General features: G+C 42.8%; 1 protein-coding gene across 3 annotated transcripts in view; it reads right to left on the reverse strand.

Moving 5' to 3' along the window:
- Positions 1-13,176, reverse strand: part of METTL22 (methyltransferase 22, Kin17 lysine) — a 256,306-nt gene that overhangs the window by 89,826 nt on the left and 153,304 nt on the right. For all 3 annotated transcript variants that reach the window (XM_077275255.1, XM_077275254.1, XM_077275253.1), the window contains one exon: positions 890-970. In XM_077275255.1, the coding sequence (XP_077131370.1) occupies positions 890-970 (81 nt within the window). The remainder of the gene's footprint in view (positions 1-889; positions 971-13,176) is intronic.

Raw genomic sequence — 13,176 nt, forward strand, 5'->3', positions numbered from 1 at the left:
ACAGCAGTCTCAGTGTCTCCTATCTGATGTGTATATATAGCAGTCTGTGTCTCCTATGTGATGTATACTGCAGACCTCCCATAGCTTGAGTGCTATACAGACTAAATGATCAGTAATGAATTTCCTACATTGAGGAGACATGCAGTGTAGTAAACCTCTGTGTTGGGAAAAAAACTTACTGCTGTGAGCAGTTCTTTTCAAACTTACCACTGCAACGAGTCAACTACGTTTCACACCAATGCAAACCTGGAAAAGCAGTTGTGAGTAGCAACATCATTCATGCCGCCTAACATCACACACCTCACCAAAGAGAAGCAGTTCCAGCCATCACACCAGAGGTGTGTTAATTAAATGTGTCAACAAATATAGCAAGATAATTTTTAAGCTAATAATTTTGTGCGGCCCCAGATTGATGGTATAAATATCCAAATAGCCTTTGGCAGAAAAAAGGTTCTCTATCCTTGGTTCAACTTCTGCACACTCTCTCGTAAAGACTAGTGAGAAAATCACCGGTCTTGTTGGATCTGGGCCAAAGCTTCCAATCTGACAGTCGTTACATTGTTCCTCAGTTTTATCAAATTTGTTACCAACTCTTATTTTATTTCTTAGTTTTAATTTTTTTTGCTATTTGTATTGATTATTTCTGCTGAAAAAAAAGCAATTTGACAGTCTTTGGTAAATAGAATAAAAACACATTATTCAAGACGGACCTCAACTTTCAATCGGGATAAAATCTATCAGCTGCTGAGATGACCTACCCTATATTTACAGATGCTAAAGAGGACACATGACCACAAGGAGGCAATTAAAGGAAGGGACATTAAACTCTACAGTAAATAGCAAGTCACAAACACATCTCTGTCCTCTGGCAACTAAAATAAGATTTTACCGTCAGCAGCCAGGATAACAGTCGTTTGATCATAAAGGTCAGCTATGTCATCTTCTGTCCAGCAGTAAGGAGCTTCCGGATCTGAAAATATATATAAATATTTTTTGTTTCACTATGTAATATCAATAGGAGGACGTTGGGGACAGTCGAATTCTATTAAAATAATTTACAGGGTAAAAAAAGTGCACTAATCTTTTCCTCGTTAATACATAATATTCTGGTCTTATCACAGAAAATGTAGAATACATGTAATGAAATAAATGTATAATATATATATATATATATATATATATATATATATAACCTATGTATATATTCACACACACATATATATATACACACACACACATATGCACACATACATGCACACACACTGCTCAAAAAAATAAGGGGAACACTAACATCTCACATCCTAGATATCACTGAATGAAATATTTCAGTTGCAAATCTTTATTCATTACATAGTGGAATATGTCGAGGACAATAAAACATAAAAATGATCAATGTAATCAAAATGAATATCCCATGGAGGTCTGGATTTGGAATGATGCTCAAAATCAAAGTGGAAAATGAAGTTACAGGCTGATCCAACTTCAGTGGAAATGCCTCAAGACAAACAAATGATGTTCAGTTGTGTGTGCGTTGCCTCCACGTGCCTGTGTGACCTCCATACAACGCCTGGGCATGCTCCTGATGAGGCGGCGGATGGTCTCCTGAGGGATCTTCTCCCAGACCTGGACTAAAGCATCTGCCAACTCCTGGACAGTCTGTGGTGCAATGTGACATTGGTGGATGGTGCGAGACATGATGTCCCAGATGTGTTCAATCGTATTCAGGTCTGGGGAATGGGCGGGCCAGTCCATAGCTTCAATGCCTTCATCTTGCTGGAACTGCTGACACACTCCAGCCACATGAGGTCTGGCATTGCCCTGCATTAGGAGGAACCCAGGGCCACCCGCACCAGCATATGGTCTCACAAGGGGTCTGAGGATCTCTTCTCGGTACCTAATGGCAGTCTGGCTACCTCTGGTGAGCACAAGGAGGGCTGTGCGGCCCTCCAAAGAAATGCCACCCCACACCATTACTGACCCACTGCCATACCGGTCTTGCTGAAGGATGTTGCAGGCAGCAGATCGCTCTCCACGGCATCTCCAGACTCTGTCACATGTGCTCAGTGTAAACCTGCTTTCATCTGTGAAGAGCACAGGGCTCCAGTGGCGAATTTGCCAATCCTGGTGTTCTGTGGCAAATGCCATCCTGCACGGTGTTGGGCTGTGAGCACAACCCCCATCTGTGGACATCGGGCACTCAGACCATCCTCATGGAGTCGGTTTCTAACCGTTTGTGCAAACACATGCACATTTGTGGCCTGCTGGAGGTCACTTTGCAGGGCTCTGGCAGTGCTCCTCCTTTTCCTCCTTGCACAAAGGCTGAGGTAGCGGTCCTGCTGCAGGGTTGTTGCCCTCCTACGGCCCCCTCCACGTCTCCTGCTGTACTGGCCTGTCTCCTTGTTGCGCCTCCAGCCTCTGGACACTACGCTGACAGACACAGCAAACCTTCTTGCCACAGCTCGCCTTGATGTGCCATCCTGGATGAGCTGAACTACTTGAGCCACTTGTGTGGGTTTTAGAGTCCGTCTCATGCTACCACGAGTGTGAAAGCACAACCAACATTCGAAAGTGACCAAAACATCAGCCAGAAAGCATTGGGACTGAGATGTGGTCTGTGGTCCCCACCTGCAGAACCACTCCTTTATTGAGGGTGTCTTGATAATTGCCAATAATTTCCATCTGTTGTCTATTCCATTTGCACAACAGCACGTGAAATTGATTGTCAAACAGTGTTGCTTCCTAAGTGGACAGTTTGATTTCACAGAAGTTTCATTTACTTGGAGTTATATTCTGTTTTTTAAGTGTTCCCTTTATTTTTTTGAGCAGTATATGTATTAGGTATATATATATATATACATATATATATATATATATATATATATACACACACACAAGTCTATGTTATTATACATAAGCACGCTATGTACTGATGAAAGTGGTAAAAGTGGAAAAGAAGTGAAAAAACTAACAAATACAGAGGTCCACAGTAGCAGAAAAATGAGAATTTCCCGTGGTGTGTTTTATTTAGAAAACAGCATGTCAATTCACTCAGCAATTTTTTTTCCCTGTTTTACTCCCCACTGAGTTCAATTAGAATAAATGCTGCATTTTCCACACAAAATCTGCATAAAAATACGTAAATGCAACAATTTAAGGCTCCATTCCCAAGATGAGTATTTGGTGAGTTTTTGATGTTGTAGATTTTCTGTACCATTACTGCACCTAGTAGATAAATTAAGTAAGTTATGAGCATTTATTTCATTGCGTTTTTGCATGCCATTCTCTTTTTAGTCGGTCATGCCTTAAATAAAGCTGCATTGGTTTTGATACTTCCTGGTATTTGGCTTTGACAAAGCTTCCTGTGTGGATTCCGTATGTTTTTAGTGCATTTCCGGAAACAAGCTAGTGCCTTTTTTAACCTGAGGATTTTCCAAATCGAATGCAATTTTATGTAGTAAATCCTTATATAAACCTCGGTGTACTCACAAGAACAATTGACATATTGCCAATTTGAAACACGCACCGCAGGTCAGTTTAATGAGTCCAAAAAAAAGCACAGTGGGCATCAGGTTTACATAAATTACATCCCCTTTGCTGGAGCTATAAGCTATGACATTTTGACGCAGCATTAGCATATTTCCCAGAGGAGCATTGCGGCTTTAAGTCTCCTCATCTTGGCATACTTTGCATGTCAATCTCCGCAAAGAGAAATTATACTTCTTGGATATCGGTCGGACGCCTCTCACACAGTCAAACCAGATCTCCACTTTGCACTGACGAGGGGCAGTACCTCGAAACACAGTGTCCGCAAATTGAGATTCTGGTTTGGCTATTATGCTAAGTCATGTGACAATGCTCATTAAAGCATTGACTGATAGGATTGCTACTTCCAATAGGTGGCACTAGAGATCTAGCTCTCTTCCTTTCTGAAGAGACAATTTGCATATTTCCCAGAGGAGCATTGTGGCTTTAAGTCTCCTCATCTTGGAATGCTTAGCATGTCAATCTCCGCAAGGAGAAATTATACTTCTTGGATGTGACGCAGCATTAAAAACTCTGCAAAAACATATTATGGCCTAAGGACTGTTTCACACATCCTGATATTTCCGGTACCGGAAAAAAACATTACCGGAAATATCAGTGTGCATGTAATACTTGTGGCAACAGTGTGCCGCCTGTGTGCTGCATGAATACCACACATACCGGTGCCAGGGAAGCATCGGTGCAGTTAGTGCTGTTCCCCAGTGCAGGGTGCTGAAGACCGCTCTCATCATTCTCCTGCTTTGCCGGTGATCAGAACGAGCAGTTGAGAATGTTGGGAATTATATTCAATTGATCACAGCCCGAGCAGAGGATAATGATGAAAGCCATGTTCAGCACCCGGAACCAGGGAACAGCGCTAGCTGTACTGCCGATTCCCAGGTGCCGGTACGTGTCACACAGATAACCTACGGATGCCATCCGTGTGCAAGACGTTTTCCTGATGAAGTTGTGACAAAACATGTGTTGCGGCGACAGAGTATTCAGACCTGTACTATCACCAGTAAGTAGCTTCATTTTAAGCCTATCATGGCTTGTATTTTGGGCCCCTTTGTGTAATTTATGATTAAATTAGTCCAGCTACAGCCCTCACTTTAGGCCATTCTTACAGGGTATTTTACCAGTTATTTTATTAGGCTAATGTGTGTGGCTCTCTTACTCAGATTATTTAATGAATGGACCCATCATATTTTTGTATTTGCTACTATCTGACAGTGAAATTTATACTATTGTATTGTGTTGTGGCATTAAGCAATTTTATTTGCTAGTCCGTTTACTCCACCATTTTTTTGCTTAGAAGTCTCTGTATTTTACCATAAATGTTTTTTAAATTGATGAAATAAATATTATTTTAGGATTATACTCCATGAGCTCATAGCTTTTTCAATTCAGTGTTAATATTATTATTTACCAAGTTCACTATATGGTAAAACTGACCTGGCTATATGATTCTGAAGGTCAGTACAAGTACGCAGATACCAAATATGTATAGTTGTTTTGTTTTTATTTAGATGGTGAAAAAAAAATTGTAATAAAAATATTTTGCTGCCATTTTCCGATACCCGTAGCGTCTCCATTTTTCGGGATCTGGGGCTGGGTAATGAGTTACCGTACTATTCTCGTGCTGAGATGACATTTTTATTGATACTATTTTGGAGTACATACAAGGTTTTGATTGCCTCTTACTAAAAGGTTGCCGCAGCCAAAACAGCGTAATTCTGTTTTTTCAAATATTTTTCTCGTTATGACGTTTGCCGATTGGATTAATTTATTTTATATTTTGATAGATTGGACATTTCTGAATGCAGCTAATCCAAATACATGCATTTTTTAATTGTTTTGTTTTCAATGGGGCAAAAGGGGGGTGATTTGGACTTTTTGTTTTTTTTGTCTATATTTTTAAAAACTTATTTTTCCTACTTTTTACTGTAATGAATAGTCCCCTTATGAGACTTGAAGCTGTGATCATCCATACAAGGATGGTAGTAAGGAGCCACGCACACATGGATAGAAATAAGGAGCTATGCATACAAGGATGGGAATAAGGAGCCATGCATACAAGGATGGGAATAAGGAGCCATGCATACAAGGATGGGAATAAGGAGCCATGCATACAAGGATGGGTATAAGGAGCCATGCAGACAAGGATGGGAATAAGGAGCCATGCATACAAGGATGGGAATAACGAGCCATGCATACAAGGATGGGAATAAGGAGCCATGCATACAAGGATGGGAATAAGGAGCCATGCATACAAGGATGGGGATAAGGAGCCATGCATACAAGGATGGGAATAAGGAGCCATGCAGACAAGGATGGGAATAAGGAGCCATGCAGACAAGGATGGGAATAAGGAGCCATGCATACAAGGATGGGAATAACGAGCCATGCATACAAGGATGGGGATAAGGAGCCATGCATACAAGGATGGGAATAAGGAGCCATGCAGACAAGGATGGGAATAAGGAGCCATGCAGACAAGGATGGGAATAAGGAGCCATGCAGACAAGGATGGGGATAAGGAGCCATGCATAGAAGGATGGGGATAAGGAGCCATGCATACAAGGATGGGAATAAGGAGCCATGCATACAAGGATAGGAAGAAGGAGCCATGCATACAAGGATGGGAATAAGGAGCCATGCATACAAGGATAGGAAGAAGGAGCCATGCATACAAGGATGGAGATAAGGAGCCATGCATACAAGGTAGGGATGGAGCCATGCATACAAAGATAGGGATGGAGCCATGCATACAAGGATAGGGATGGGGCCATGCATACAAGGATGGGAGTAAGGAGCCATGCATACAAGGATGGGAATAACGAGCCATGCATACAAGGATAGGAATAAGGAGCCATGCATACAAGGATTGGAATAAGGAGCCATGCATACAAGGATGGGAATAAGGAGCCATGCATACAAGGATGGGGATAAGGAGATCAAATGAAATCAAATGATCCTAGGGATAACAGATGGCGTCACACAGTAGTGACCTATAAAGATATCAAATTATAATATTAGGTACACTTTGCACATATCAAGTGGAATCCACAGAATATATACATACTGTAATTTATAATAACCCAGTGTAAAAATATATATAAAAAAGCTAAGGGAAAACCACATGGATAAAGTAGTCGATTAGGTCATGACGTGGTCATCTTACCCATAGTAACCATGTGAGAGCACAGCAAAAGGGGCAGCCCCAACGCGCGTTTCGTGTGGGCTTCCTGGGGGAGCAGTTCTTGAGTAAGTAGTAGACTTTGGGGGCAATAGTTCTACAACTGAGGACACAACACGGTTTTGTGGTTGAATTGAAGCATATGTTTTATGTATTGTGCCTGGTTTGGCAGCTGTGCCCCATTCAGCTGAGATGCAATGCTAGGCCCAGGTCATAGAAGGAAGCCCAGGTCATAGAAGGAAGGTTGTACCTTCTAAGGGGTGCCGAGAATAGACTATCATTCAACCTACTAATAAATCAGAAGGCAAAGTATAGGTGTTCATCTCACAAATATAGTCGCAGTCAGAGCCAGCTGAGTAATTAGACCCATCAATAGCAAAGGGACGACAGACTTCAAAGCATGAATCGTGTATGTTGTGGATTGCGTTGTGCGCTTTGTTATTTACAGGTATTGTGTATTCCCAGTATGTTCATGCCCTATTAAGTTTTTAGTTCTACCTCATTTATGTTCTTGTCTTAATTAGCAATTCTGTTGCAGTCCTTCCTCCCGCAGGAGTCACTCCACGATGAGCTTTTGATGTTGCAGTATTCTGCACCATTTCTGCATATATTTGATAAATTACCAGTAGGTTACTTCAGTTTCTATAATTGCATCTAATACTTTTTTTTAACATGTGTTTCTATCACGGATTTGATGCTGAAGTTTGTTTCTTTTTGGCCTGTCCTGTTTTAAAGGGAATCTGACACCCCCTGGAACATATATGACCTATTAATATGGGCATACAGGTACACATTGTGGAGGGAGTGCAGGGCACAGGCGCAGGCTTCCGGGGCCATAACTGAAATGCATGGGAGGGGAGTAGTATTACAATGAATACAGGAGACAGGGATTTCTTTCTGGCACCGTACGCCCCGGAGCCTGGAAGAAATCATTAGCATACAGAAAGAATATAATATTTCTCAACAAGACCGCTAATATGAGGCACATATGTAGGACTAGCTTAACATTTCTATTACCTGTATGCCCATATTAATAAGTGATAAACGTCCGGGAGGGGGACAGAGTCCCTTTAAATGAAGCTGGTTTCTTTAATACTTCCGGCTGTTTGGCTTTGACAAAGCTTAATGTGCTGATTACTGCGTTTTTAGTTCCGCAGCTGAAATCCTTAAAATGAAAATGCGTTTTATACATGTTATGGCATTCTATGTGTGAAATCCGAACATAAATCTCAGGGTACCCACAAGAGAAATTGTCATGCTTCCGATCTGAAACACACACAGCAGGTCAATTTTCACAGCATAAAAAGAAACCACAATGGTCATGAGATTTCAATAAATCCAAAGCTCATCATGGGAACGTAGCTTTATTGCACTCCAATATTTATGGCTTTCTTTGTCCTATCCAGCCTTAAGGCAATGAAAAGATGTAAACCATCATAAAAAGTCACAACACATCTCTGATGGATCGACGTGGGTCCAACTGCCGGGACCTCCTCACCAATAATGAGAATGAATGGAGGTGTAGCTGCAATTACCTGCCGCCTGCAAGAAACAAAATCTGCAAAAGGGCTGGAGCAATAAACCAGAGAAACCGCCCCTTCACACTCAGGATTAAGGGAGTCCGGATGGCATACTCTCGCATTGTGACATCATGCTGTCATCGGAAGACCCCTATATATACACATTAGACAAACCCAGGGTCCGATAGAGCTAAGAACATATTGAACAAAGCAAAACAATAGGAAACTCACAGTGCAGGAGGCCCGGCTGGGACAGAATTAAGAATATGGAGCAGAAACAATATAGGTTTACGTTCTACCTGTGTTTCTGTCTTGCTGGTTTTCTTGTCCTTATTGCCTATACTGTCTCAGTCTTTCCTCTGGAAATGCTGCTGAGCAGGAGAGAAAGCTGTCAAGGCACTGCAGAGATTACCCTGCCTGCAGTTTCTGTGCTCTTCAGATCAATAGGGGGTCTCCAGGTCATTTTCTGTGATGGGAAAAGTCTATTAACTCGTTGTGTGCTGCTTATATCACCCGAACCTGACTCCAGATGCCCCCTACAATTGTGTCCTTGGACCAGGACATTTCTAGGATGCTGCATGGAAGAATTACATGCTGGCCATTTCCAAAATAGCAGTCTAAGGGTATGTGCAGACAACCAGTAAACGCTGCGGGTTGGACACGGTGTACATGTGGAGCGTCCAACCCGCAAGGTCCAGATGTTACAGCATAGTGCAGGGGTCTCACACTCAACTGTGTATATGAGCCACATATAGAAAAAAGTTTAACTTGGGGTGGGGGCTGCATTCTTTGAAGGACAAAGTGACATTTTTAGTGATACCATTTCTTTTTTCTATACACCTTTTGAACATTTTTGCCGTTTTTTTTTTTTTTAATTTAAAGCTTGGGTTGTTATGTATGTGGTGATAACAAATGTGCTCTCATATTGTAGTTATGTCCCCATGTCCAGGTCCCCATATTGTAGTTATGTCCCCCATCCAGGTTCCCATATTGTAGTCATGTCCTCATATCCAGGTGCTCATATTGTAGACATGTCCCCATATCTAGTTCCCCATATTGTAGACATGTCCCAGTCCTGGTCCTCATAATTGTAGTTATGTCCCTAGGTTTCAGAGGAGGAAAACAGAAAAAAAGTGAAGCAAAAATGTGGTAAATTCTGTACTAATATCCCCCATCCTGGTATATATATTTCCAAAATCCAGGTATACATGGCCCCCTCATCCCCATCCTGGCATAGATAGCCCCTCATCCCTATTCTGGGATGTATAGTGCCAATCCCCATTCTGGTATGCATAGTCCCCTCATCCTCATCCTGGTATGCATGGCCCCCTCATCCCTATCCTGGTATCCATGGCTTCCTCATCCCTATCTTGGTATCCATGGCCCCCTCATCCCTATCCTGGTATGTATGGCCCCCTCAGAGTACAATGCAACACCCCCTCATAGAATACAATGCAGCCTCCATGCGAGTATAATGCAGCGCCCCCTCAGAGTACTATACAGCCCCATCACACACACAGTATAATGCAGCCCCCCACACAGTAAAAAGTAGCCCCCCACAGTATAATGCAGCCCCCCATGCACACAGAGTAATGTAGCACCCCCACAAACACAGTATAATGCAGCCCCCACACACAGTATAATGGTTCCACCGCACACACAGCATAATGCAGCCCCCCACACACAGTATAATGTAGTCCCCCCCGCACACACCGTATAATGCAGCCCCCCACATGCACACACAGAGTAATGCAGCACCCCCACAAACACAGTATAATGGTCCCTCGCACACACACAGTATAATGGTCCCTCGCACACACACAGTATAATGGTCCCCCGCACACACACAGTATGACGCAGCCCCCCCGCACACACAGTATAATGCAGTCTCCCCACACACAGTATAATGCAGTCCAAAGAAGCAAGAAAAACAGCAGCAGCACTCCAAATATTGGTGAAAAAACAACCTTAGTCCTTTATTGCATTATAAAAATCATGGACAAGGTATTACGGGTGGACAAGGTATTACGGGTGGACAAGGTATTACGGGTAAACAAGTGCAGATTATGCAGGCAAATGAAACAGGACGACGGCCGTTTCGTGCAATAAGCGATTCCACGGGTCCAGATCCGGGTCATCTGGACCCGTGGAAGTGCTTATTGCGTGAAACGGCCGTCGTCCTGTTTCATTTGCCTGCATAATCTGCACTTGTTTACCCGCAATACCTTGTCCATGATTTTTATAATGCAATAAAGGACTAAGGTTGTTTTTTCACCAATATTTGGAGTGCTGCTGCTGTTTTTCTTGCTTCTTTGGACTTTTCATGCACTTTTTTCACAGCAAGCACCTCCAGCAAGGTGAAGGTTTCTGGAAGGTGTCCGTGATTCAGAGTTTATTCATCCTTTAACAGTGAGTACTAAGAGTGGTTTTCTCAGTGCCATTCATATTTTTTCTTATTGAACAGTAAAATGCAGCCCCACAGTCCAGCAATATTACATACACTATAATGCAGCCCCCCGACACACACACACAATAATGCAGCCCCACAGTTCAGCAGTATTACACACACACACACACACACACACACACTACTTATCTCTGCCCATTCCACAGCTGCTCTGGCTTCTGCAGCACAACTCATCCGGTCATTGTGTGCTCGCTGAGTTAGAAGCAGGGGAGTGATGAGAGAGGGAGCATCATCTGACGCGCTCTCGTCCATCACTGCTTTGAACTGTATCGGCATCTATGATGCTGATAAGTTGAAGTTGTGGGAGGGGGAATTGGAGTGACGCCGTGCCCTATAGCGGCTTGGTTTGCCAGCCCCTAATATCGGAACAACCAGCGGGCCGCATGAAGTTGCCTCAGGGGCCGCGTGCGGGCCACATGTTTAAGACTCCTGGCATAGTGGATGGGATTTTAAGAAATTCCATGTCCACTATGCATCCACGGCTCACTCGCGGAGACAGATATGCGGCGTATCTTTCCAGACTGCCACATGTCAATTTTTCTGGCAGAGACGTGAGTCTCCACAAGGGAAATTTCACCCATAGAATGTACTGAACGAGGTGAATCCGCTGAAAATATGCGTATTCACCTGCGTTTAATAGACGGCAGCGCTTTGGACGCAGTGAACATGCACTTTGTTCCAAGCGCTACCAGTTCCGGATCGTCTGCACATACCCTATGCCATGCATGGTTGCCCGATATACCAGAGCGCAGACATTCAATATGTAAAAAAAAAATTACATATATCAGCTACCTTCATTAGAGTTTTATGGGAGCAGAAAAGCCCTCGGCTGCTTCAGTAACTCTGGAGAGGGTCACACGCATAGATGGTCTTTTTCCTTTTTGAAGTGCAAATGAGAGAGAAGAGGACTGGCATTCTACCTACACGTATAACATTATATAAATATGTCATAGGGTTTTGCCCTTTTAAGGGAACTGATCACCCCCTGAAATCCTATGTACCTCCAGATCTAGGGGAAATCTGCAGCTAACTGGCGTTTAAATCATGTTTGGCAGATTTACTTGAGCAGAGGCTTAAGAAAGCAAATGTAGTTATATTCTCCCTGCAGCCGTTCGCATCCAGTAATTATGGCGGTTCATGGAGCTGTAACAGTCCCTGCTCGCTACATGGTGGCACGTTGTACACTATGTTCCAAATTATTATGCAAATGACATTTTTCTCTGATTTTCCTAAATGGTCGGTGCAAATGACAGTCAGTCTAATAAAAGTCATCACCCGTTAGAGTATACATTGAATTTTATTGAAGAAACCTCCCAATGATAACAGTATAATCTCCAAAATTAATAAAAACTTAAAACGCACGGTTCCAAATTATTACGCACAGTAGAATTTCTAAACATTTGATATGTTTTAAAGAACTGAAAATGCTCATTTGTGGAATTTGCAGCATTAGGAAGTCACATTCACTGAACAAAAAAGCTATTTAACTCCAAAACCTCCTAACAGGCCAAGTTACATGTTACCATAGGAACCTTCTTTGCTATCACCTTCACAATTCCTGCATCCATTGAGTTTCTGCTTGTATTTCTTTGCATGAAGTCAGAATAGCCTCCCAGAGCTGCTGTTTTGATGTGAACTGCCTCCCACCCTCATAGATCTTTTGCTTGATGATTCTCCAAAGGTTCTCTATAGGGTTGAGGTCAGGGGAAGATGGTGGCCGCACCATGAGTTTATCTCCTTTTATGCCCATAGCAGCCAATGACTCAGAGGTATTCTTTGCAGCATGAGATGGTGCATTGTCAGCATGAAGATGATTTTGCTCCTGAAGGCACATTTCTGCTTTTTATACCATGGAGGAAAGTTGTTAGTCAGAAACTCTATATACTTTGCAGAGGTCATTTTCACACCTTCAGGAACCTTAAAAGGCCCTACCAGCCGTTTCCCCATGATTCCGGCTCAAAACATGACTCCTCCACCTCCTTGCTGACGTTGCAGCCTTGTTGGGACATGGTGGCCATCCACCAATCATCCACTACTCCATCCATCTGGACCATCCAGGGTTGCTCGACACTCATCAGTAAACAAGACTGTTTGGAAATTAGTCTTCATGTATGTGTGGGCCCAATGCAACCATTTCTGCTTATGAACACTGTTTAAGGGTGGCCGAATAGTAGGTTTATGCACCACAGCAAGCCTTTGAAGGAGCCTACACCTTGAGGTTTGAGGGACTCCAGAGGTACCAGCAGCTTCAAATAACGGTTTGCTTAATGGCTTTTTAGCAGCTGCTCTCTTAATCCGATGAACTTGCCTGGCAGAAATCTTCCTCATTATGCCTTTATCAGCACAAACACATTTGTACTCAGATACAGCCACAAATCTCTTAACAGTACGATGATCACGCTTAAGTTTTCGGGAAATTTTTAATGTTTTCATCCCTTCACCAAGGCATTGCACTATATGATGCTTTT

This window comes from Ranitomeya variabilis, chromosome 7 (genome assembly GCF_051348905.1).
Source record: "Ranitomeya variabilis isolate aRanVar5 chromosome 7, aRanVar5.hap1, whole genome shotgun sequence".
Classification (NCBI taxonomy): Eukaryota; Metazoa; Chordata; class Amphibia; order Anura; family Dendrobatidae; genus Ranitomeya; species Ranitomeya variabilis.